Below are 27,851 nucleotides of genomic sequence, written 5' to 3' on the forward strand. Positions count from 1 at the left end.
TCCTTTAGTTGAGCATCCTCATTCTGTGAGGAATCCCACATTGATTCCTTCATCTGATCAGTTTTCATGCTGGGGAGAATTACACATTGATTTCTTAACCTGATCATTTTCATGCTGAGAAGAATCCCACATTCATTCCATTACTCAAGCATTCTTACGCTAAGAAGAATCCAAGGCTGATTCCTTTATTTAGGCATCCTAATGCTGTGAAGATTTGTACAATGATTCCTTTATTTAAGTTTTTCATGGTGGAAAGAATCACACAGTGATTCCTTCACTTGAGTATTCTTATGCTAAGAATTCCTATATCTAAACATTCTCATGGGTTGAAGAATCCTACATTGATTCCTTCACCTGAGCATTTCCATGCTGGGAAGATTCATACACTGATTTCTTTATCTGAGCTTTTTCATGCTGTGACGAATCCCACTTTGATTCCTTCACCTGAGCATTCTTATAATAGGAAACATCAGACACACAGATTTTTCACAAGTATTCCCAAGATTTACAAATTAGGAATCTTATGCACCTTATTTGAGCTTTTCCATGCTGGGAATAATCACACATCTATTCTTTCACCTGAGCATTCTCATGTTGGGAAGACTAATTCACTGATTCCAATAAAACATTCTCAGGCTGGGAAGAATCTCACATCAAATCCTTTATCTGAGCATTTTCATAATGTGAAGAATCTCACGTTGATTCCTTTGTCTGGGCATTTTCATAATGTGAAGAATCCTACATTGATTCCTTTATCTGAATCCAGCATTGATTCCTTTATTTGAGCATTTTCATGCTGTGAGAAATCTCACATCATTTTTTTTCACCTGAGCATTCTCATGATAAGAAACATCAGACACTGATTTTTTTTTACGAATATTCTCGTGCTTCAAAGAATCACACGTCAGTTCCTATGGCATTGTCACAATCACACAATGACACTCCAGCTGTCTCCTTTGGTGAGGTGAAAAATGAAGACTCAAAGGGAACCTGTTAAGATTGAACGACAGAGCGTCACTGAAGGGGACCTAGGGGCCCCAAACTTTAAGGACACAGCTATAGGGTGCCTTCACCAAAATACTGAGCTATGGTCAGTAAATGTTTAATGGTGACTGGTTCTCTTTAAAGCAGAAGAACCATAGGAGGGCTCTTTCTGTGCTGTGCGCTTTATGGCTGTGCATCTGCAGCGTGAGATCATCTAAGGCACTGCTGTATGTGGCTATCACTCCCACCAGATCTAAGATACGATTTGGTGTTGTCACCACTGTGCTGCTTACTGTTCTCTTTGCTGGAGGGGAAGCTGTACCTGACGCCCTGCAGTGCACGGATCTCCCTGCTTCTATGGAGGATCTGCGCTTTCTGCATGGGGCATGGAGATCTGCAGTCATCAGGGGGGTCAGCTCTGACATTAGGAAGCAAAGCCCTGCTCCTCCATATGGGGACACAGTATAGAACAAGGCATGGTAAGTCAGTAATGGGGGTCTGCCAGGGACTGCATTTCACTGACTGCACACTTGTCACAACTGTGGTCTCAGAATGTGGACATTTAAAAATAAATCAGCAATTACCCCATCTGGATTCTTTGCAAATCCGTGCAAAGTAAAGATGCCATTGACAGGTTCTCTTTTCTCTTAGTCAGGAGATGTTGGCATGGAGGGAACCCTCATGTACCAGCAACACCAGCTAAATGTCCATTTAAATAAAAAAAGTCCTTCATTGAACCAGGTTCTCTTTAAATATTTCATATTGAGTGCAGCGGAGATCACAGTGCTGCCCCGACTTTGCCTTCACCTGTTTCTTTCCCTCTAGAAGGTCAATATCTACTTATCCCAGGCTTCATCTAAAGTCACCATTAAATGTGTTTGACACAGATCAGCCTCTGCTGCATCTTCTCACTATGTGACCTGCTACAAAGTTACAATATTGCAATCTGATCACTGGGTGGAGGAAACTAAAGAAATTCTTCCTTTTCCTGCAGCAGACTGATGAAATCATCTCAGCCTAGGCAAAGTCATTTTTTAGGATTATTAAAAAATTCTCCTATTGCTGCATAAAATAGGTCACAAAATTATTGATGCACCTGTAAAGTTACTGACAGGTCCACTTTAATCAGCAGTGACAGCACACGTGATCTCGCTCGCAGACGGTCTGCTTGCAAATTGGCGAATAACCGTATAAATGCCAGAGGAAGCCATTAGAGTGCAGGGGAGGGAAATCGAACCGCATTACAGTACCCATAATAGCTCCATTACACATTTAAAAGCTTTATGCCATATGATCCATTAGTGAGGAATCAATATGAAGAGGACCTGTCCTGTCCTGCTGCAGCTGGAAGCCGCCATAGACAGCCTGATCTGTCATCCAAAAATGCCTGGGACCATTGGGCAGTGGTTGGGTCCTAAGGCATGCACAGCAGATCGGCAGCGGGAATTAAAAATATTCGTTGTCACCTTTTTTGCATCATCTCAGTGTTGTTGATCTTCTGCAACCTCTATTATTATTATTATTATTATTAATAATAATAATAAACAGGATTTTTATAGCGCCAACATATTACGTAGCGCTGTACAGTAAATAGGTGCAGCCACTGCTTGCCCACCTGCACCCCAGCAATGGCTGCCTGGCATAAATCAGGGCGATCCCATAATGGTGACAACATTAAACCATGCCTGGGCTTTCTGTGCTGAATCGGCCACTCTTGGGGGGCTATTTTAAAGGGGCATTAAGGCTATTTCATATCCAGTGGTGGTATTGATACACAAATTATGCCATTTCCATTTAAAAGTAGGGATTAGCTGAAAAGATTGACCCTTTTTTGGCATTTTTTGATGACCGATTAAAATTTTAATAAAGCAGCGATCACCCAGATCTCCAATTTATATTTCCCATTGAGGGTTTGTCACTTTAAAAGTGGAGAAAACTATTGGAAACAATGGAGATCAGCTCAATCATCACTTTTGAGGCATTCACTACTTTTAAAAGGAATGGGGCAATAGCCCACCAAATGCCCCTTGTGATGTAGTAACATGACATGACCTCTAGAGGGTGCTAATTCTATATTTCTCCTGTTCAATTAATGGGTGCAGACTACCCCTTTAAATGAATTACAACAGGCAATTAAAGCACAGAGTGCCATCTGGTCATTCTCTGCAACCTACGCAGGGGCAGACAGGAATAAAGAAAGAACGTTGTCACCCCAGCAACAGGACCCTTCATGGCAGGATCACCAGCTCTAAACATGTCCGGACAGATATTTAGAAGTCGGTATTGCTGATTCTTTACAGGTAGTACTCCACCTATCACGTCTTTGTGCCAGACCACCATATATTATTATTTATCTGTAGATATTTATTCTGTTTTATTTTTTCCTTTTTTGCAGTGCCATTTCTTTTTCTAGGATCTTTTATATTATGCAACAGGTTTTCTTTAATATGACCTGATAACCCATGTGCAAAACATTGCAACCAATCAGAGCCTAGAAAACTTAGACTCCGCCCCCTGTACCACCCCACCTTCACCTGTATGTATTTTTTCCCCTTTAATCTGATTTTTTTTCTTTTTTTGCAGAGAAATGGGGAAAGCACAATGGGAAAAAGGGGCTCGGAACTCGGGATCACCATCATAGCTACATGGAGGATGGAAAGGTAAGCAGTACAACTATTATTGTAGCTTGACGATTGAAATGTACAAGGTATGTTTACTTTTCACCCCAAATGAAAGTTTCATACAGATGTTAGATGAATTTCATTCAAAGCCAATAAAAAAAATCGCAGATGCCCTAGAAAGACGATGATCCGCCAATACCACGAGCGGTCCCGCCTGCCAGATTTATTCCAGCGATATCATTCAGTTACAAGCATGTGTGCAGGTGTTGCAAGACGGCGAATGCCGTGCACAGCGTCGCACATGTGCGTTCACTAGTCAGCTGACATATCTATGATCACATCTGTAGTCGGGTGCAATGAATGAGCGTAAAGTTGGCCAATGTTGGGATTCATTGCATGCTCATTCGCCCATTGCACACTCATTTACATTTATCTTTAACAATCGCCGGAGACTTTTATCATTATAATTATTATCCTTCTGACATTGTGTACACTGTAAATGACCAGGTGTAGAGTTACATCAGGTGAGGAACAAGTAGGAACGGCGTCCCTTTAAACGGATACCAGGACAACAAAAAGCATGTTGGTGGTTTGTTCAGGAAGTGCCGGAGACGACTTCTTCGTCTTTCTGTTCTCTGCGCACTCCGCTTATTCTGGGAAGAGTGTAGTGTGCACTCAGGGCCGCTCCACCACTCCCCTGCCCTATTAGGGTTAGGTTTGACACGGCTCCAAGGACTACCCAAAGTGCTGGTAGCCAGATAAATGATAATAAATTTATTTTCCAGCAGAGGGACTGAAAGCTGATCCTGCAAGGAGTTTCCTGAATCGGATGAAAAGCTGCAGGTAACCGGATCTTCAGACTTTCGCAGAACCGTCCATCACGCCAGGACCTTCAGGGCTCTTGTAGATCATCACCTGTACCCCATCCAGCAATCAGGTAAGGGGAATTCTACTTCTCTGCACCTAGGGGCATTTCCTGCGATCCATGCATGGGATAATATTTGCTGCATGATTGTGCAAATACTTGCAGGGTGTGGGACAGCTCCCTACGCTCGGTGACTTTGCTGCTGACAAGGTCAGGCAAGAATAAAAGAATAAATGTTATGTTGGGAGAAAACAAAACTTCTACAAAAAAAAGGAATCGGCGCTGCGGATTGTTTTTTTACAGGAAGAGTAGTCGACACCTGGAACTGCCATGCAGCAGAGATTGTGGGATAGTAACAAGTTCTGGATTTTATAGCTCAAAAAGAAACGTGGTATACATTATGGTGACCGAAATGTAAAGATTTTGACAAATTTGCACCAGCAAGCAGTTCATTTTTGTTTTTTGGAAACATGAATGTTGTTGTGTTTATTGCGCTTGTTCTGACCAGCTGTCGGTCTTTTTTGTTTTTGCCGCAGGGCTGACGCATGTTTTTTCCGTACACATTCTGCACCCACGTTCTGGTGTGGGCTAATCATGTCAAACTGATTCGTGTATGCCAGGCTTTCACAACACCCGGCACAAATTCGCAACTCTATGTGGTATCTATCACCCCTTTGTGATTCTGATAATGTGATGGTGGCTGTCCTGGTGTGCCCGCTGTACAGGCTGGTCCCTTACCTTCGAAGACACCTGAGTGTCCCGTGGCTTATTATACTGGCACCATATGGGCGCAGCTCATGTCATGCTTACTGTGCACTTTAATTACACCTCACGTGTGTTACGTGGAAGGTGCTGCATCTGCGTGGATTGTCATATGCCCTCTGCTCTTCTTCTTGTCCCTTGTTACCCAAATGGCACAAGTCGCATGTCCTCTGTCCTGTGCCCTACGTCTACGTTCTTCACTTTGGCTCTTTTTCTGTTTTCCTGATGTTTACATTTTTAGCTGCATGTTCCTCATTTGCTTCTTTTTCCACAGCTACTGTTTTTTCCTGTTTTGTTATTCCTGTCCTGAGCCTTTTATCTTGTTCAGTGCTTCCCAACCCCTCCCATAGCTTCTGTTTTGTTCCACAGCCTCAACCTTGTCTTGTGCTCCTCATCTTGTCCCTTGGTGCCCATCTTGCCCTGTGCCCCCCCCCCTCCCCCAATCCCATTCCATACACTCAGCTCTACAATGTGCTCCCTATTTTGTCTGACGTCTTTATCTTTTCCTGTGCATTGCATTTTGTCCTTTTGGCCTTCATCTTATCCTGCCCTGCCAGTTATCCCCATGGCCCAACTGTTGCCCTATAGGTTTTAATTTGCCCTGCACCCTTCATCAAGTATTGTGCCCCACATCTTGTCCTGTGCTCTCTATCTTGCCCCATGCTCTCTATTTAGTCCATAAGAATTTAGCTTGTCCCAAAAACCTTTACTGCCTCTTTATCTTGTATTGTGCACTCATCATGTCCTATGCCCCGTGTCTGAGCCCTATACTTTGCCCTTTTTCCCTTCATCTGTGCTTGCAATGTAATTTCCATTTTGTCCTGTCCCCTCCGCCTTGTGCTGTCTGTCTTGGTCTCTCCCTCCTCCCATCTTGTTATTTGCCTTTCATTTTGCCATCATGCCCTCCACCTCGTCCTATACCCATCATCTTTTCCTGTGCTTGCTATGTTGCTATATTCTATTTTGTCCTGACCCCTCCATATTAACCTGTGCTGTCCATCTTGTCCTGTATTTGCTATAATCCCATATGCTTATCATCTTTTCCTGTCCCCTCCAATTAGTTTTCTGCACTTTATCTTGTTCTTTGCCACCCCCTATCTTCCCTGTGTCCTGCATTTTGCCAATGTGCCCTCTACCCTGTCCTGTGCTCTCTATTATTGGGGCCTATTCTGTCAATCTTGTCCCATGCTTCCCATTCAGTCCAAGTGGATTGAACTTGTCCTTTTCCCTCTTTTTTTGCCTCCACTTTCCCTGTGCTCCTTGCTCCCTTGTCGCTCATACGTCCCAACTTTTGGAGACAGAGAAGTAGACTTTTTAGCGGAAAGGCAAATAACCCCCCACTCCTACCGCCACAACTCCTTTTTGCATCCTGTAAAAAAAGAATACGCACAAACAACTAAATTTCCCTTATATTTGCTTGTAAAAATATGAATAATGGAATAATGAATAATGGAAGGTTTGGTGTGAAATAAGACTTTTTATTGGTAATTAATACCTTTTTTTTAGAAGTGTATATTCACCCAAAAAGTAGGACAACCAAGGAGGTAATTGGGACTTGGTTCTACAGGGGGGCAGTAACTTCTAATCAGGGGTGTTTGAGAGGTATCTTTGTCTTGTCTTGTTCACTTTCCTCGCAGTAGATATAGCTTCGCTGACTCAGGAAAAAGTAATGTTGTCAATGTTTCTGAATGTTGCGGCATATGAATCAGGTGACAGGTATGTTAAACAGGTATCTGACATGACGTGACTATAACAACAACAGCACAGAGCAGTGACTGGGCGAGAATTAATACAGCTTGTAATCTGCTCTAAAAATACCTCCCTTCCTAAGATGCAAGCAATGCTAATCTGTCATCACAGTCAAGCTTCCTCCTCCTCCTCCTCCTCCTCGCTGTCAGTGTTCAAGTTTCTCAGAATGACCCAGCTCCTTTAGGGTGTCAGAGCAAAACATCTTGACTGCAAGAGCTCAGCTCAGACTGAGAGAGGCAGGAGACAGTGCAGCATCAGAGAAACATCTGTGGGCCAGCTCACCTCTTGGAATCACCTGCACTAGCATTGAACTTACTCCTCAGGACCTACTGTATAGCAGAACTTACTTTAAAACTGGGTTTCCCTACAAAAAGACTAGGAGATAGACAAAAACCTCCTACAATCTGGGAGTGGATTCAAAGCTATTACAATAATGGGAGGAGATTAAGATCTACCTCCTACGAGACTGGGGGCAGGACAGGACATACCTCTTAAAGGGCTGGGAGCAAAACTGAGTTTACCTTTGAAAGTGGTAGGAGTAGATCAGAACCCATCTCCCTCAAGACTGAGGGTAGAACAAAGGTACGCTCCTGCTGGACAGGAAGCAGGCAAGACTAAGCTCCCTCAGGACTGGGAGAAGAACAAGACTAAGCTCCCTCAGGACTGGGAGAAGAACAAGACTAAGCTCCCTTGGGACTAGAAGTAGGACAAGGTTAAGGGCTTGGAAACAGTACTTGACTGGTTTGTTGTAAAACCAAGGATTTGGACTATCTTTCAAGACTTACACCTGAGGCCTGCTTGACTTCATCTCCTTTACGATTTGTTCCTGGACTAGCCCTACTTACCTTACACAAGACCAAGCTCACGTGTTGGAATTACCTCCCTTCAGACCAGCCTTACCTACCAAAGTTCAAAGTTAACCAGCTTTTATACTAAAAACAATGTCTGTCTCTGGATCATTAGGTAAGCTTTCCCATATTCCCAAACTCGCCAAACCCTTTTTGTGAATGTTCACACTGTCCAACATTAAGGACCATTGGCCACACAAGGCATTAAATACCATTAAATACCATTGGCCACCTAAAGTAAAACATCTTTTCCAAGTTTGGTCCAACAAAATATCTGTTTCTGCTTATTTTGTGTCTTACTCTTTATTCTTCTTACGTTTTCCAAAAAGTTTGATTGATTGTTTTGATCCCATGATGTCCAAAGATACTTTAAACGTGTTCTGGACTGTAAAATATACACCAAGATTGGCTCATTTTTTGTCATTGTTGTGGTATCACAAGTACTTTTTTATTTCACTTGCTTTTATTTTACACCTTGCTTTATATTTGTGTTGTCTTGTGTCTGTTGGTACACTTCCCCGTGTGTGTATAGCTAATTTAGGAAACTCTTCTTAATTACTGAACTCTTCTCCTTTACACATCCGCCTTTTGCTGTTATGACACATGTTGAGTTTCCTGTGGAGGCTGAGCTACAACGGTTGGGTAACTGAGCATGGTGAGAAGGTCGATCATTTCAGCAATGGTGTCAATCCTGTCTCATTGGCAGCAACATAAAAACCATAAATCATTTCAGAGAACATGTGGCAATACAGTGGCAGCTCAGTGTTGGCAGTTGCTCTTGGGGTTGGTGTGACAGTCCTGCTGGTTCGGTGCCAGCTATGTTATCTTACTCAGTCCAATTTGGATGCTCCACACTTGCCTCTATGGGCTGTCACATTCTTGGAAGATGACCAGCAGTTATTGTACAGGCATCTTCTGGAATGTACTGGGCCTCTTCTGCATGATATACAGTATGGGGTTGAAGTCCAGGGTGTAAGGGGCCTCATAGAAGAACCATAAAGGGGCCCTCTTAATTCTCTAGTCTACATTTCGAAAGCATTGCCTGTTCTGGGAAGACTTTTCACCAGAATTTGGAGGCTGTCTGTGGGACTTTGTAGACAAAAAGACATTTGTAAAGCCAGATACTGATGTTGGATGAGAAGAGCTGATTGATAGCTGTAGTTCAATAGGGTATACTTCAGGCCGCTCTAATTTTTCAGATCAAGCTCATCAGGTTATGTTTCATGGAGCTGGCTTTGTTCTCGGGGTGGAACAGAAAGGGGCCCTCATCAAACTGTGACCATAAGTTGAGAAGAGCACAATTGTCTGCAATGTCTTTGTTTGCCGTAATATAAACAAGATCCCTTATTGGAAACTTCTGAACTCAATCGTTTGGGATGGGGTAAGGGGGGTGGTGACATAGAGATCACCATTGGACCTCTATTCAATAAAAAAGTATTTGCCATATGTTATTGCTACCTGCATATGTCACAGCCAGCTTCTGGTCCACACCCTTGCTGCAGGCCATCAGTTCTTCATGGTTAAAAAAAATATATTCATGAACTGGGTTGTTTTAGTGCTCCGGTGGCCCATCACCTCCAACAGCCACACAACCCTGTGTGCAACCAAAGTCCTGGGGCTGTATGTCATGGATGATTTACTGTTGCACATCCTCCTCATGGGCCTGTCAACCATTCCATACAGCTGTGACAAGTGGTACAGAACAGCAACCTATGACTGCAAGTGCAATTGTGGCACCGGTGCCACACAAGTTGGAAGGGGCGGGGGGGCAGAGTGACAGCTATCTGGTCTGGATAAGATTCATCCCACTGTCATTGACAGAAACTGATGGGAGGTCCAAAATATTACTGTTGCCAGTGGATGGGAATTTCAAAATGGGACAACTGTTCCTATGATGGTGTCCAATTAAATGGGATTTCCCCCAGTGAAGATTTTCTCTCACTTCCTGTTGTGTTTCTGGGACAGGAAGTTAGGGTATTCCCCAAACAAGTTAGGGTATTCCCCAAACAGGACACGGATGGAAACAAACAAAGCTGGTTTTTACTTTAGGTGTTCATGGAGAGAGGGGGGCAATCATTCTTGCTCAGTGGACTCTTCTCTTTTCTGACCCTAATACCTGATCGGTAAGATCTGCTAGGAATAAAACAATAGACTATGTGCAAGCTCTATTGATGCCAAACAGCTATAATGCTTTTAGAGTTCTTTTCAAAAGATAGAATCCAGGTTTTTATTGCTTCTACCGGCTTTCCATCTTCAGTCACATGTATCTGTAATCTCATATCAATTACATGTCAGGTTTGTTGGAATGGAATATCAGTGATCTCATCCTGATGAGTCAGATGGGACAATGAGGTCAGGGCGTGTGACAGTCTGCGGTAAGCAGGTGACACCATTGTGTAATTGGATCATTCTAAAGAACAGATAATGGGCCAGGTTTGTTCTCAATGTTCTTAAAATGTTCTTGAAATAGAACAAGATATGGATATTTCACCATTTATATGTTCTTCACAGGCAGTAAAAATGCTGAAAATCTCACTGACATAGTAAAATCTTTTCTATGACATTGACACTGACATAGAAGCTCAGCCCCCCCCGCTCCCTTCTTCCAGGAATGACTCAACTAATCCCCCCAATACTTCCCCCACGAGTGACTCAGCAGCTCAGCCCCCCTTACCCTCTCCAGCAGTGACTCAGCAGCTCAGCTCCCCTTACCCTTTCCAGCAGTGACTCAGCAGCTCAGCACTCAGCAGCTCAGCTCCCCTTACCCTTTCCAGCAGTAACTCAGCAGCTCAGCCCCCCCTACCCTTTCCAGCAGTGACTCAGCAGCTCAGCTCCCTCTGCCATCCCACATTTTTCGCCCAGAAGTAACTCAGCAGCTCAGGTTCCCTGTTCTCCCTCTCAAAACTGATTGAGCACCTTAGCCCCCACCCCAGGAGTGACCAAATGGCTTAGCTCCCCCTTCGCTCTAAATGGCTCAGCTCCCTCTGATTCTATCTCTTAAAAGTGAGTAAGCAGTTCAGCTCCCCTGACCACTTTCAGCAGTTTCAGCTCACTTGTTTCCCCCTTCCAGTGATTTAGAAGCTCAGCTCCCTCTGCCCTTCCCCCTTTTGCCCAAAAGTAACTCAGCAGCTCAGCTTCCCCTTCTTCCCCCAGAAGCTCATCTCCCTCTGTTGCACCTTCCCAGAAATCACTCAGCAGTTCAGCTCCCCCTACACTGCCACCAGCAATGTCTCCGTAACTCATCTACCCATATTTTCCCCAGCAGCCAATTTCCTTCTGCTCCTACCTCCAAGAAGTTATTCAGTAGCTTCGCTCTCCCTGCTTCCACCTTCCAGTAGTCACCCAGCTCCTCAGCTCCTTTGCCCCAGAGTAACTCATCACCTCAGCTTCCTCCACTCTCCCACTCAGACCTGAATGAGCAGCTCAATCCCCAACCCAGGAGTGACTAAACAGCTCAATTCCCTCTGTCCCTCCAGCAACAATGACTTGGCAACTAATTTCCTGATACCACCCCAACAACTCTCTCTGCTCCGTGGTCCCAGCAGTGACTCCACAGCTCAGCGCCCCCTTTCTTGCCCCTTCCAGCAGTGATTCAGCAGCTCAGCTCTTTGTGCCCTTACCCCTTGTCCCGGGAATTACTCGGCAGGTCAGCTTCCCCTGCTCTCCTTCCCAGCAGTGACTCATCAGCTTTGCCCCCTACTTCCAGGAGAGACGTAGCAGACCAGCACTACCGCTCCCATCTGTAGCTCATTAGCTCATCCTTTTTGCACCCTACTCCCAGCCTGCTACTACAAAGAAAAATACTGATTTGTTGACAATTTACTGAATCCCAGTTCTCTGGGAATCCTTTGTCATGTAATCACATTACATTTCTCTTTTTCTTCTAGGAGAGATGCCCCGGCACTTTCCCCGCCTTAACATTTCGGAGGTAGATGAGCAGGTCCGGCTCCTCGCTGAGAAAGTTTTTGCCAAAGTTCTGCGAGAAGAGGACAGCAAAGATGGCTTCTCACTGTTTACTGTCCCGGAGGATTGTCCAATCGGACAGAAAGAGGCCAAAGAGAGGGAACTGGAGAAAGAGATTGCCGAGCAAAAGTCTGCCGAGACTGTAAAAAGGTGAGAGACTCTATAATGTTAATGCTGTATTCCATATTGGATGCAGTGGGACTCGGAAATGGGACTCATCCCTAGGTGGACACTGGAGGTAAAGGGAAGGGTCAAAATGTTGAGGTTTTAATGTTAGTGTCCAATGTGTAACAACTTGTCATAGTAGCACCTTGCTAGGCCATGTCACTGGGACATAAAGTCAGGGAAGATTCCCCCAATGGGGACACAAGATAAAACTGGCCAATATATCTTCCATATTGTTACCTGACAACATCCACTCCAAACCGCACAATGGTCAGAATTGGGCAAAATCAAATTGGGTAAAATCAAAATCCAGCTGCTAAAACCCCTTAAAACTTAAATTTCTTTCTTCGTTTAAAACTACATAGCTATCTAAGAAAACCATCTTCACAGGGTGACAACATTGCTGTGTGATTTTTACCGCAGAATAAGCCATGTTGTCACCTTCTTGTTTCTTTGTCTCATAAGTAGTCACAAAAGTCAAAAAGCCTGTGTGTGCAAAGCTGTTTGAGGCCCTGGACAAAATGAGTTGGACATAAGGAGGTGCACAGTTTGCCGCTGTATGGGGGCACTGGAGCAGCCAACAGGGGCCCTGCAAAAGCCCTGTAAGAAAAGGGCTGGACATAGGGAGGTGAACAGTGCTGCTACACGAGGGCCCTGGACCAGCCAACAGGGGGCCCCTCCACAAAGGCCCTGGACACAAAGAGGCAAACATAGGGAAGTTCAAAGTATGCTGCTGCATGAGGGCCATGGACCAGCCAACAGAAGCCCCTACAAAGGCCCAAAATCTTCAATGTTCATTGGGAGATGTTAGGTTAGGTCTGTTAGGTCAAAGTTAGGTCTGCACAGGGGCTCCTTGTTTGCATTGTCCAACAATGACTACAACCTCCTGCAAAATAAAAACATTTATTTGAAAAACTCTGCAGAATCATATAGATTTTAAAACCTTCATCCCTGGGTGATTAGGATATTAAGAATAACACCCTTGGTTTATTAAGTCATTAGATTTCTATGAAAAATTTCAAGTGTATGTTTTTTAATTTTAGTGAAGCAAAACAGGAAAATGTTGATGATTAAAGGAATCCTTTAAAATGCCATTGTCAGTTCTGCAGCATAAACAGACGATGATTCTGACGACAGCGATCGTAGACGTGCGCCTAAAATAAAAGGTGTTGACATGATGCATCTACTTTGGAAGCCGGTGACACCGTGTGTTTATACGACCATCTAAGTCGTGGTCATAGAGGTCTACCAGACATTGGCAGTCACATCAGAGACTTGGTTAATGTAACGTCATTGACCGGTACCCCGAATCATCTCCCATATTTGATCCATAACAGTTTTCATAAATCCATTCCCACGCAGTGTTCATGAGACAAAGATAGAATTGAAATCTCTTGTAATATGATTATGTAAAAGGCAGAGCCATCCCAGATCAGGGCTCCTGGATCTTTCAGCAGGGCGCGCTGACCATGGGCTGGTGATAAAAGCATGTTAGGTCTCTATACGCTGTGTCATCTGTCCTGGAGGAAGAAGGAAGTGTGCTGGGCAAGGTACCGACTTATTTCATTAGCAATACTGAATCCCCCATCATTCATTTCTATAACTATATAATTTAATTCTCTAGGAGACTGCATTGTAGACCGCTTTAAAACAAGGCAGAAATCTCTATTTTGTATTTCTTTTTTATCCATTCAGGTGAGGTGTTCTTTGTGTTGGGGTGACAACGCTGCTGCAACATTTATATATTACAGTGAGAGGTGTCACCCTAGGACAGGGAAAATGTTATGGGCAGGATAAAAAAAAAAAGCCTGATCAAAGAACAAATATGCAGCCAGCATGTCAAATGAGTTGTAATAGTTCTAAATGCATATATATGGTTTATATAGGGTTTAGGCTTTAATAGCTTCTCAGGAATGCAGTTGCTCCCAGACTGGTATAACCTGTATGAACATTTATTATTATATTTGTTTTTTGGAGCTTACATAAGTAATGTATTTACATACAGTGTTCACTGTTCATGAACTGTTTGTTGTGCTATGGCTTCTTTGGAATACTTACCACCCCACTAGTGGTATAATTCATTATTATTAAACAGTATTCATTTAGCGCCAGCATATTACATAGTGCTGTACATTAAATAGGTGTATGTTCCATATTTTGGGCAAGGGACATTCAAAAATAGGTGTATTCAAAACCAGATCTGCATAAAACAACTCCTGCACCTCTGCAATACAACAGTCACTGCTTGTGCAGGATGAGTGGTCTTGTCCCGCCCCCTCCTATAGTCCTCTGCAGACTGCATGAAGTAGGCGTGCCTGATAGGCCCCTCCCACCACTCTGTTCTTTGCTCAAGATCTATACAGCACAGTTATGATGTCAACAGAACTTTTGCATAATAATATCTGGATTTGCAAGGGCATTTGATTCAAACACAATAGGTATATTGATGATGGTGTAGCTTTATACAACTTATTTGCATTTTCATTGGTAACATCAATGCTGCGCTCTGTTATATATGCCAATAATGTTGCATGACAAAATAATAATCACAATCAGATCTAACATGGTTGTCACATAGCAGGCTATGGCGATAGCATGCAAAGCAAAGCTTATCCACACTTGGGAGCACATTGGGGCCAGTTGTTTGGCATGTAGTAAATTATTATAATTATTACACAGTATTTATTTAGCGCCAACATATTACGCAGCGTGGTACAAATTCCATAGTCATGTCACTAGCTGTCTCTCAAGGAGCTCACAATCTAATGTCCCTAGCATAGTCATATGTCTTTAATACAGTCTAGGGTCAGTTTTGGGGGGGGGAAGCCAATTAAGCTAACTGCATGTTTATGGAAACATGATCTGCATACCGCTACCCAGAATAACCGTGCACAATAAAATAGGCAGTTATTAGCTTTCACTTATGAAAGGTCGAATGGTCTACAATAAAACTTTCAAGGTCAGAATTCTCTGGATATCCAACTATAACATCAGAGCAATGACCTGCATTTCAAGTTAACCATAAACTTTGTGGGTTTAAAGGACAACTATACTTGTAAAGCACAATAAACATTTATTAAAGTGCATAAAGCAAACTATAACTTCTTCCCTCTTCTTTTTCTTTATATAGTCATAGACCTAGACCTGGGAAAACATTGCTTTGTGTACACATAGGCATCTGCAGTTTGGCTGCACACCAGGACAACACTGAGGGCATAGTTTAGGGTTCCAAAGACTTTAGTGACTAAAGGAGTGACCCTATGCAAAACTTTTTGTTTAATATTTTGGAAAAATGCACCTTCCCTAAGCTTATATCATGTTTCCATGTTGTAAACTAGGCTATTGAATAAATAGATGAAAGTTCTAGTGGTGCTTGGGATTTGATGTTTTGGTTCCAATAGCCTAATGGCTCTGGTGAGGATGCTCCTTACCAGGAATCCCAGGTATAACTTGGGGGTAAAGAAGAACAGAAAGACCAATATGTGCGGGAATGTTTTTTGTCAGAACATGAAAAAACACGTTTCGGGAAGGCAACTGCTCTTCATCAGGGCTTTGGGATAACAGATGCCGGATCAAAACCGGTACACTGAAACTTCTGGTGTCCAATGAGCAGCAAGTGGCCTTTGCACAGTTTTAGGATCAATGGACATTGAATCCAGCACCATCAGCCTGAACACCCTAAAAGTATAATGATAATAACTAATATTATATAACGCTTTGGCAAACTGAATCTCATTCATTGGGGGTTTACAATAAGGGACCCATGGAGAACTGTTTGCCATGCTATGCTTTTCATGAACAATGACATTTCCCGAAACAACACTGAGCCAAGCTCCTATTGAACACACATTGTATCTATAGATAATTCTCTTCTTCCCGTTTGTGGTCACTCTTCTCTCGTGACCCCGGAGTTCTCTAAGGAAGTTACACAAAGTTTCTTTTGATTGTTGTAAGTCTGCTATGTATCTGCAGGGTGCAGCTGTTTGGAGGACTGGTTTAGACCTGTCATACTTTAGATTACATTGTGCGATAATAAGCCAGCGCTGTGCAAACACACAGACATATTAACACTGGCACGGAATACAAGCTGTGCAGTTAAAGGGACAAAGTCATCTGACTAGGCAAATAGATCATGGTGGGGTAACTGTACTGGCCATACCACTGCTACGGGGCCTGATGGTGGAAGGAGGCCCATTAGCAAGTGTGCCGTGGCAATTTCTGCAGTCCAGGAGTAATCGGGTTTGTCGCTTGTCAACCCTCCCCCCATGTTGCTTTTATATGTATTTATAGGGAATTTGTTTAGCTGTCTAAGCAGTGTAGATGTATTGCCCCACCCCAAAAATGTACCCTATGCACCTAATACCGTCTTTTTAAGGCTGGTAAATAAATCCTAATGCACTTTCTATACCAGACATTCATAGGCAGAATTCCTCCAGAAGCTGCTAAGGGTTCCTTGAACCATGGCTGATGGGCCTTTCATGTGATGATGTCAGGGGTCAACACCACTTGGTGCATGCTTTTTTTTAATGATGCTTTTAGTTGTCTTTCATGGTGGTATTCTAGCCAGTACTATAGGGGGTTATCCTTTCCTCTGACCACCAATTTAAAGGCTTTTTTCTCCATTGACTCCCAATACACTAATTTTACAAGGGAAACATTGGATTATAACTATGGTAGGGAGAAAAAAAATGGCTATTTTTGCAACAATAGACTATGATTGTGGTGGGATATTAGATTATGACTATGGTATAGGCATTAGACCAGTGGTCGCCATTCTTTTCGGACCTGCAAACCACTATGGTCTCCGGAACCGCAAATACGCAGCCGTGTGTTACTCAAAGGGGAAGAAACTTCCATAGTGACGTCATGATGCTAGAACCAGAGACACAAACCACCCGCCGCCCTGAGCCTGTGATCCGTATGGGGGACATGGTTCGCAGCTCTGGCCGGGTCACACACATAAGACTATGAACTATGGTAGGGATATTTGACAATGGCTATATTTGAGACATTAGACTATGTCTATGGTAGGACATTACACTATGGTAGACAGTTGAATATGATATTAGAATATGGCTATGGGGAATGTTAGACTAAGACTATGGTGGGGACATTGACACTGACTGTGGTGTGGACGTTAGACCATGGCTATGGTAAGGACATTAGACAATGACTTTGGCAGGATATTGGATACTGTTACTATAATACAGACATTAGACCAGTGTTTTGTTGACCTTTTTAACATGGGGGGACCCTTGAAATACCATTTAGGGTTTAGGGAACCTCTGCTATAATTATTATATTCACAGCTCACAGCACATAATTGTCATTAGGAAGATTGTCTCAAATTTTTGTCCTGTGTGAAGAATGTCGCCTTTACAGACAGCCAAAAAGATCATTGGTATCTAATAAACTGACCTGAGAGGCACACATTCCTCATGGTTCAAGGAACCCCCAGTAACCTCCGGAATAATCCTAGGGTTCGACAGAACCTTGGTTGAGAAACATTGTATTAGACTATGACTATGGCAGGATATTAGACTGTGACTATGGTAGGGAGATTGGACTATGACTATAGACAACACTTAAGCTACGTACACACTTCCAATTATTATCGTTGGTAAACGAACGACGAACGATCCTGCACGATATCTGCGAACGATCGTAAAGCACCGATCCTGTACATACAGATAACGACACGATCGTTCGCAGATATTGTACACACGATAGATGCGATCGTTTGAACGATACAGGAAGTGACGTGCACCACAGGAAGTGAGCGAACGTTCGTTCACCGCACATGCTCAGACCATGGACGATCAGTGAACGACCGTACACACGATAGATGGTCAACGATCGTCGTCCAGTCCGATCCGCCGGTCCGGTCGTTCATTTCCAACGACTATCCTCGTTCGTCGGCGTCGTTGGTTACTTTTTTTACAAACGATTTTTGCCCAATCGATCGTTCGTCGTTCATTTCCAACGATAAAAATTGGAAGTGTGTACGCAGCTTTAGGTTCTGAGTATGATAGGAACCATAGACTATGAGAGAGACATACAACTATTAGACTGTGCCTATGGTAGAGACTTAAGATTATGACTATGTTTGGATAATTGGTCTATGACAATGGTAAGGACGTTATATTTTGAGATCCTCTGGGGACATTTGGTAACATGAGTTGTGACTCTGCACAAGTGTTGCACAAGATCTTGGCAATATATAAATAACATATTAATATTTCTTAATGGGTAACAAAAACAATATTAACTTTCTAGAAGCAACTACCCCCACTAGACAGGGATAATTTGTACTCTGAATTTTGACTTTTTTTTGTTTTGTGCATACAGAAAGAAAAGCTTCAAGATTATCAGATCTCAGTCCCTCCAGCTCCAGTTGCCTTCGTTGGACTGGAAGTCCCCCTCCACCATCACACCTATCCCATCACCAGTATCTCCTATCCAGCCAACTCTGCCCATTCTTCGAGGTCCGATACAGGCTGTCCAGGTTCCCTATGATGTTCCAGAGTTCCAGCGAGTGTCGATTAGTGGAGATTATTGTGCTGGGGTAAGGGAAACCCAACAGTATTCAGGTTTTCATTAGGACTTCAGCAGTAGAGTTGGGTTTGGATGATGAAGGGTTCAGCAAACCTTTTTGAAGTTTACTGAACCCATTGTTTAAGTTAAACCCTATTGATACCTATAGGAGACAAATCTTCCACCTAATTATTATTAATACCTAGTTATACTTTAATTTTTCCTACTTAAATATTTCAAGGTGAGGTCAAGCTACTGTATTTTAAAAAAAAATCTAATTATTTTCACAGGTGACCGTTGATGATTATGAGCAAGCTGCCATTGGACTTGCCAAAGCCCTTCGGATACGGGAGAAATATTCTCGACTGGCCTACCATCGCTTTCCCAAAACCACTGCTCAGTATTTGTTTACAGTGAATGACGAAGGCTGGAAAATGGAAGATGAGGTGTATCCAGGTAGAGACTTTATTGGATACTTTGTAGTGTATGATCTAGGTGATCTGCTCATAAACATCAGGCAGCAATATTCCTCAGACAAGTGAGACTCGAACTACACCTTGAATCGCCCCAGCCCATATATGTTGTAATTGTTGTAACTTGTGGTTTTCACAGGAAAACACAGTGCTAATGCAAAAAAAATTTAAACCAAGAACAAAATATAATATATTCCAAATACCGTGTCCTTAGGTTTTAAGTATTTGTTTTTGGGCTTAGCTTTGCATTAGGAATACATCATACTTGAGGAAAAAAAGACCTCCCGCCATTGTGACCCTAGTAAAGGTAGCATGCTAGCTATAAAGCTATTTTATTTTCACCTAAGTTAAGGTACAAAAATGAAAATACAATCTTTAACGTTATACGTATACAATGCAATATAAATCTCATATAAGTCAATCTTTGTCCAGATCTAGCAAAAATCGCCAAATTATGGTGGCCGTAAGTGAAATGCATGTCATCATTTTCCTAAAGCTTATTGTTTCTGTTTCCATTTTTTACACTTGCAGAATTCAACCCTCCCCCTGAGGATGGGGATGCATACAACCTAGAGAATGTTCCCCCAAATCTTTACTACGTAGTGAGAATGAAGGGTGGGATCCCCTATGTCTACGACAACAAAGAGATGGCCGAAGCTAACGACCCCCGCAGTCTGCCATACCCCGACCTGGAGACCTACACACTGGACCTCAGCCACATCCTGGCACTTATTGCCGACGGTCCCACGTAAGTTGTATTATGTTACCTCTGCCTGCATTGGGCTCCAATTCCAAAGACTCCCCACCTGGATAAAGATCCTTATTTTCAAAAAGTGAATTATTTTTAGTTAAGATTAGACCTATGGTGTTTTACAGTGTAGGTGAAAACATAACATTGGCCACACATAGCAATATTGTAGAGTGATCACATTTTATTTTTTATTATAAGAGATCATCCTGTTCCATTTTTCAGAACATTATAAGTCAAACAACCGCATTGAGATGCTATGAAAATTGCATCTTCAATAGAAAAATGGAATTGTGGCCAACATTTTTTTTATTTTTAGATCCAATGCTATTTGATTTTGACATTTAACAAATGAGGTTGAAGGTGTCAATGCATTGGTTTGACAGAAAAGTTTTTACTTGACAATTCACCCAAGTGGTCAATTGAACTTGTGTGTCGGTGATTGCTTTGTTTCGAGTGATTACTCGTCATCACTGATTCTCAGTGGATGGAAAGAGTTTGAAATGGATCAAAAATATTTATGTTTATATCCCTTTTAACCACTTGGTATTTCACCTATGGTATATTCATGTTGCTAAGCTTCTGCCACATGAATATAGGACAAAGGGAACAAAAATGAGCATGCGCCCCATGTGCACCCATATATACCCTACTGGAAAAAATCACCCGATCATGTGCATGCACTAATCATCAAGAACCTAAAAGAAAGAAGATACTAAATGGTAGCGTGGGACATAACAGGGAGCCCAGGAATGAAAATGGAAATCAAAGCAGTGTGGGATTTACTGGGTATGGTAAGTATAATAATTGAAGACTTTCAGCAAGAAAGGGTAAGTGATTTTTTTTTTGCTTCAACCCTAATGGGCCCCATATAGCTCTTTACTCCTCTTCTGCTCCTATAATTCATCATTCCTATTTTGTTTTTTTTACTTTTAATGTCACATAAAAAATTAGCTTTTTAAATTAAAATCTTTGCAGTGGTATGGATTGGAAACATCATTGCTCTGTAATTTTTAAGAGGAAAAATTATAGAAAATGCAGTTTATAATTACAACAAAGTAAATCTTCTTGAAACAAAGATAGGAAATACATTTTTTGCAAAACAATATTGTCATATGAAAGACAAATGCCCCCCCACCCCAAAAATATAGGTAAGTATACCTTTGATATTTTAAGTAATGACAAAGTTATCCAAAATAAACCGGTCCATAGGACATTTATAAATTTTATTTAAAATTTTGTAAATTTTTTAACATTGTAATGCAACAACTCCATAAGAGTATAAAGTTACAAGAGCTGAAGTGGTTAATGGAGACTCGGAGGAGGTGACACCCAACAGAAGACACTCATAAGGACTTGTTGGGCTGTTTACAGGCTTTAACTGCACAGCACTTGAAAAGGATAACTATCCAAGCAGCAGCTAATAAACTTTTTGGAAGCAGCTCAGCAGGACAGACTTGGCAGACCTCATCTTTAGAATAGAAGTGTAACCAGAATACTCAGTTACGTGATTTACCCCGTTACAGGTCCTGGGCAGCTCTCCGAATAGATGACAATGCCACCTTTTTACACTTGCAAATATTGGGTTAAGCTGACCAAGAATGATAATATTGAAAAGCAGCAAAAAGTAGAATTTTTTGTCCAAAGAAACTAAGGGGCTTTTTTTGTTTAGAAAGAGGAAACGTTACAGTTCGTGTAATCTAATCTGCAGCTAGTTTAATTCTTAATCAAGTCCCATTCTTAGTATATACATTCTTCTGGACTTCCTGGTGATTCAAAATTTTCAGAATGCAATTTTATAATTGAATGTCATTTATTTATTTTTGACTTTTGGTTGAACTGGACTTGCCCATCTAGATAGAATTGTTGTATGTTTAACCTTTAAGGACCTTTATGTACAAGGTATTCATTTTTGATCTTGTCTTTCATGGAGATGGTAACCTCTTATTACAACTCCTCTAGGCTGGGTTATTAGGTCGATGCAAGTCAGAAGGTGGTATACCTCCAATTAGTAAGCAATCTTCAGTCTAGCGAGTTCTCCAATCCTTTTTGACCCATCGTCAATGCTAGGCAGATCCTGAAAGCTACAGCAACTGGCATCACTGTGGCATTCTCTGGGAGGGTGGAACCTTGGCACCCTGGGTTTATGGAAAGTGATGGCTAATGTAATTTATCCAGATGGATGAATGTTAAATCACTCTCACGTGTGAGTCTTGGACTTGGTATTGCTTTCACGTGTGAGTCTTGGACTTGGTATTGCAACTAAAGCTGTGAATTCGCTTTCACGTGTGAGCCTTGGCATAGGTTTGGCAACTAAAGTTGTGTTTTTATTTTACCCAGATGCTGAGGGCTGAACGGTTTTATTTTTCCTCCAAGTGGGCTAGTGCTTCAGTCAATAATTCTTCTAGTTGAATAAATCCAGGCCAGTTTATCTTTCCTTGTAGCTGAGGTCCTCCATAACCCTTCACTTCTCTGCTTTTCTTCACTTTTCCAGAACACCCATAATAAATAAAGAACAGCCCTTGACTGTGAGTCCTTTATTCCATCATTGAATTAGGAAGAACAAGTCTTCCCTAATATGGGCACTCAAAGTGATTGTTTTGAATTTTTGTGGCAGTGCCTACACTTCACATGCACTACATGCACCTTCAAAAAGAGCAGACAATAATAGGAACATTTGTTTCACAGAGTCAGATTTGACTATTTCCCACTTCAATGTTATTCCACTTGTTGCTTTGCACGTTATATAGAAATATTTTAATCTGTCTCTACCCTTGAAGTAGATAGTAATGTATTGTTCTTTCAATTCTATATATGCTGTAGGCCAGATTGGTCAGATGCCGAATATTCTTCCAGAATGGTTTTATATGGAAACTGGCCAATGAGGGTTTCTCTGCACACAAAGAGCACTCATTCTATTGAGAGGCATCCTTGGTGGGAACAAAGCCAGAACCTTATAGTTGAAGGACAACCATGCTAACTGATCAGTCCCTGTGTGCCCAGGATGTTATGGGGAAACCCCATTTTCTTTTCCTGTCTAACCCCTATTATAAGCGAACCAAAGAGAAAAAAGTGCAGAAAAGTTTCTCATAAACTTTTTGGCATTGAAGAAGGATAGTTTGTCCTCAGGCAGGCAGTTGGCTTGGAGCCCGGAACCCTTGTTCCACCCACTGGCACATTATTATGACAGGCTTGGGTAACTTTATTTTATTTATTAGCTCTCCGGTCCCAGCTGCTTCTGCAGCCTTCGCAGTCATGAAGTTTTAACCAACTGGTTGGACCGGTTTGCACGGGAAATATTTGGATCAGCTGTGGACTCCAACAAAATGAAATATTGTCAGGTGGCCTCATTCTCTTCTGCATTTCTTGTCCTTCAGACACCAGGGTTGCGATCTCACAGCAGATTATCTGCAATGGAAAATGATAAGTAGCAAAGGAACATGTGACCTCTAGATAACAGTAGAGTTTGTGAATGGAAAATGTGTTATTTTTAGCCCCCCAAAAAACTAATACTGCTCAGTGTCAATTTGAAAGCCAAGAAAATGATAGGCAAAGGACAGTGGACTCAAATTATATACATAGAAATACCTCCATTGAACCCCTTAGATGGACCTGGTCATTTCTCGTACATCATGGAGAGCCCATCATGAGAGTGCAGCACCATAGCTTTGGTTATTGAGTTTTTTTATATACTTGCATTGTGTATTTATCATATTATGTATGTATTGTATAATTGTGTTTGTGTGTGTGTGTGTGTATATATATATATATATATATATATAATTTGCATAGTGATTTGTTTAACAAAAGAATTAAAATGAGTGAATGTAATTAAAAGGAGACTAGAGATAGAGAAATAATTTTATGTACTGAATATGAAATCTAATTTTAATTTATTTGGATTTATTATCGGGTGTCATTCTCAACTCATCCACTAAGTTATGCTGTTATGTGTTCATTTTCATGCAGAGTTAATGACACATGTATTGAACAAAAATGATCACAGCACCGCCTAGTTGATGAATTGGGTATGACACCTGCTAATAAAATAATGTTACCTGTATGCCTATGTCTACTTATTATCTAAAGTAAATTGAAGTACCTTGGTCTATCTCTATGTAAATAGGTTGTTTTAAAAGTAGGAATGTGTTACATATAATTTGTTTGGGCCTACCAAACCTAATTGAAAATGTCTGGAAACTGTGTCCTTGCTGCTCAACCAATCACCTCTTGTTTTTGTAAGATGAGGGGTGGGAACAAGTAGCAAGTCTTTCCTACTTTGCTCCTTGGGGGACGGCTTTGTCTTAGTAATGCAGTAAGTCTGTTCTGTGTGTACTGCCCATTTGGCCCCAGGTAAGGCATTCACCAGGTTAGCTACTTGTAAAGGAGCAGCCTGGACATCCCAGAAAGAATTTAAAGAAAATTAGTTATATACTCAAATTCAAATATACTCTATGTATGCTTTAAACCTGTTACATCCCAGCCTTGTTGATTGTAAAGATAACTTTGATAACTAGGTCATTCCTCCATGTCAGTCACATCCAAGAATGTTCCCCTGACATCCTATTATTGTCTCTCTACAGGAAGACGTACTGCCACCGCAGGCTGAACTTTCTAGGCTCCAAGTTTAACCTCCATGAGATGTTGAATGAAATGTCGGAATTGAAGGAGCTGAAAAGTGTGCCACACCGGGATTTCTACAACGTCAGAAAGGTTTGTGTTCTTTGCAGCCACAAGGCCTGGAGACCAAGCCATTTCTTAAAGGGTCAATTATAATTTTATCTTGATGGGAACATCAAAGACATGTATGCAGACAGACTTTGTCAGTAGTGTCTCAGGTCATGGTTGGAGACGTGGTTGGAGGTCGTGTTTGGAGGCCATGGTTGGAGGTCGTGGTTGAAGGCCATGGTTGGAGGTCGTGGTTGAAGGCCATGGTTGGAGGTCGTGGTTGAAGGCCGTGGTAGGAGGTCGTGGTTGAAGGTCGTGGTTGAAGGCCATGGTTGGAGGTCATGGTTGGAGACGTGCTTCAGGTCATAGTTGGAGATGTGGTTAAGGTCATGGTTGGAGCAATGGTTGAACCAATGTTTGGAGTTAGTGTGAAGCTGCCTACAACAAACTCTGGTTGGGTCTCCCAATACATGGATGACATTCCAGAGGAAGATGATCATGCAAACACTTAAACTTGCATTAGATGTACTTGCATGTTTCATCTAGTGAAGAAGAAGCGTGATCTCTTTTGAGAAACAATAGTCATGGGCTAGACATGGCCAGAAGTTAGCTTGATGCTAGAACATCTGTGCAAGAGTCTATGAACATAGCTTTGCCCAATCCAACCATAAATGACCACATATTGTAGTTTGTTGACAACATATTGTATATAGACACCTTTATTGACTCCCTGATTTATTCTTACACAGGTGGACACTCACATCCATGCTGCAGCTTGTATGAACCAGAAGCATCTCCTTCGCTTCATCAAACACACATATCGTACAGAATCTGACCGAGTGGTAGCCGAGAAGAATGGGCAGAAAATGACCCTGAAGGAGCTGTTTGAGAGCCTTCACATGGACCCATATGACCTCACCGTTGACTCTCTGGATGTTCATGCGGTAAGATATAACTTATAACATTTATTTGCAAGGGAACAGCTGTTGTACTCCATGCCATGTGACCATCACAGCACACAAGTTTTTGTTTCTTCTGGTCTAAAGTGTGGGAACACATTGTGGTCTAAGAAAAAGTTGTATTTATAGAAAAGTCTGTTTCTTTTCCTAACAAACATTCCTACTGCTGACAGTTTCCTGTAAATAGTGTTTTAGTGTATTACAGTTCCGCTCTGGATCTTGTCTCATAACTTATATTGTCTGACAGCTGTTCACATAATATTGCAACATGTAGATGGAGCTCAACGCTAAAACCACCAACCACAGGAACCACCTGCACCAGCATAAGTGGTGCTTTACAGGATCAGTAAACTGAATGTACTAGACCACTTGTGATATATAAAGGGAAGCTATAATATTTATGATTCATTTTAGATATATGGGAATTTGTGTGGTGCTTTGAGATGCCTGCAATTCTTCAAATCAATCTCATTGTCCCTCTGAAGTCTCCCAAATCTTAGGTCCAGGTTGTCTTCAAGTGGGTCTTCTATTCTCGAATCAAGAATAATTCTGTTGCTACCTATTTAAACTCCACCCCCTGTCAAACTATTGACAAATTTGGGTATAAAATTAGGAATTTGGCATAAATGGAAAGGTAAAAGCTGAGCACGTTAGACACTGTTATTTGTTGCTTTAACCTAGGAAAGTCCTCCTATACTGTACTCATATGTTTACAAACATTGTAAAATGTTCTTTTTGTTATACATAATGCAATCTAAGCAACTGAACCTTTTTTCAATACTGGTCTATAGTTATTTTTAAAGAGCGCAATTGGGATTTTTCATTGCAGGGCCGACAGACTTTCCATCGTTTTGACAAATTTAATGCTAAATACAATCCAGTGGGAGCCAGTGAGCTGCGAGATTTGTATCTGAAGACAGAGAACTATATAGAAGGGGAGTATTTTGCACGGATTATCAAGGTAAGAATACAAAAAAGCTTGGATCCAAAGGTTTTTTTTATACTCGTGTATAAACCTTGTATATATAAAAAGATGATCTTTTTGGGTACTGAAGGGCAGTTGTATTTCCCTATCCAATATTATTATATTAATACTATTTAACATGGAAGAGGGGAAGGAAAGGAATCACATTTAACATGAAAGAATAAGGGACTTTTTATGGTTTTTTATCTTTCCAAGAGGATGGGAAACATCACATTACAAAATCCAATCTAAGTTGGTCCAAAGAACGTTACCTCACACAGATGATGTCAGCTTAAAAACACATTTTATGAAAGAACATGATTAGCAATTCTGTCTTGGACTAACCCAGTTTGAGAGATGGGTCCAAAATTGGATAAATGAGCATCAGGAGCATGAATGTGCTCGATACCATGGCAAGCACCTTGATCCCTGAACACTGGCGCTGTGGATGGGCAACGTCCTATAGGGAACCCGGGGCCCACCTAAGATAGTAAGAAGGGCCCACCTAGGGTAGTAAGAAGGGCCTATTAAATCACACAGTTTTCCTGGCACATCGGTATTTTTTTGTAAGGCAACAGGGGCCAATAGCTCCACAAAAAAATGGTGGGATTATAACTGTGGCCACACCAGAGGTTTTTGTACTGGCACATATTGGGATATATTAGCTATTTCAAAGAATTAGCCTTGGGGGTGAACATCAAATCAAGTGAAGATTGGATATGTGTGTTAAATCTGTTTGTAGTTACATTCCTGACTTGTATGTATGTGATATGTATGTAATGCACCTACCACACAATGGTATCATTTGATCTTAATAGCATCTAAAAGCTCCGTATGTACTGCACTGTAGAGCTACAGAACCAATTGTGGATAATTTGGCAGTCTGTTCATGACTGGCCCGCCCTTACACAATGCATGGTAACTCAGAACAGAAATGCAAATGCAACTCACTGTACAATTTTGGTGCAAGCTGCTGTTCTTGCATTGTAGTTCATTCATTCATTTGCAGCCAATCAAGATGGCCAAACCCAGAAGACCTAATGAAGATGTCAGCACTGGTGAGGATACAAAGGGAGGGTATGCCGCTGGAGGGTAAATGAGTATATTCCATTTTATATCACTATTTATTGTACAGCGCTGTGTAATATGTTGGTGCTATATAAATACTGTGTATTAATAATAATATAACTGCAATTTGTAAGGATTAAAAAAGTTCCACTGCACTGAACCATTATACAACCCCATAATAAATGCTTTATTTCCAATTATTATAAGGTAGAGGTAGCAGGCAAAAAACAAAAATACAACTGGGTTAACCAATAATTTTTTTTCCTTGCAGGAAGTGGCCGGCGAGTTAGAGGACAGTAAGTACCAATATACAGAGCCAAGATTATCCATCTATGGCCGTTCTCCGGATGAATGGAACTGCTTGGCCCGCTGGTTCATCAAACACAAAGTGTACTCGCCCAACATGCGCTGGATCATCCAGGTGCCCCGAATCTTGTAAGTAAAATGATTGGTTGGGAGGGGGTGCGGGGTCTCCTGATT

At 41.7% G+C, this 27,851-nt stretch overlaps 1 protein-coding gene across 2 annotated transcripts in view; it reads left to right on the forward strand.

The window, feature by feature from the left end:
• Positions 1–4,268: 4,268 nt before the first annotated feature.
• The window catches only part of AMPD3 (adenosine monophosphate deaminase 3), a 31,344-nt gene continuing 7,761 nt past the window's right edge, over positions 4,269–27,851 (forward strand). The window contains exons 1-9 of one of the 2 annotated variants that reach the window (XM_072422257.1): positions 4,269–4,542; positions 11,717–11,942; positions 18,306–18,522; positions 18,782–18,947; positions 19,496–19,712; positions 24,296–24,425; positions 25,130–25,324; positions 26,169–26,300; positions 27,643–27,806. In XM_072422257.1, coding sequence (XP_072278358.1) covers positions 11,722–11,942; positions 18,306–18,522; positions 18,782–18,947; positions 19,496–19,712; positions 24,296–24,425; positions 25,130–25,324; positions 26,169–26,300; positions 27,643–27,806 — 1,442 coding nt within the window. In that variant the 5' untranslated portion in view covers positions 4,269–4,542; positions 11,717–11,721. Of the gene's footprint in view, positions 4,543–7,192; positions 7,945–11,716; positions 11,943–18,305; positions 18,523–18,781; positions 18,948–19,495; positions 19,713–24,295; positions 24,426–25,129; positions 25,325–26,168; positions 26,301–27,642; positions 27,807–27,851 lie in introns of those variants that run through there. The other variant, XM_072422256.1, reaches the window with a different exon arrangement.

Source organism: Pyxicephalus adspersus, chromosome 9, assembly GCF_032062135.1.
Source record: "Pyxicephalus adspersus chromosome 9, UCB_Pads_2.0, whole genome shotgun sequence".
NCBI classification, from domain to species: Eukaryota; Metazoa; Chordata; class Amphibia; order Anura; family Pyxicephalidae; genus Pyxicephalus; species Pyxicephalus adspersus.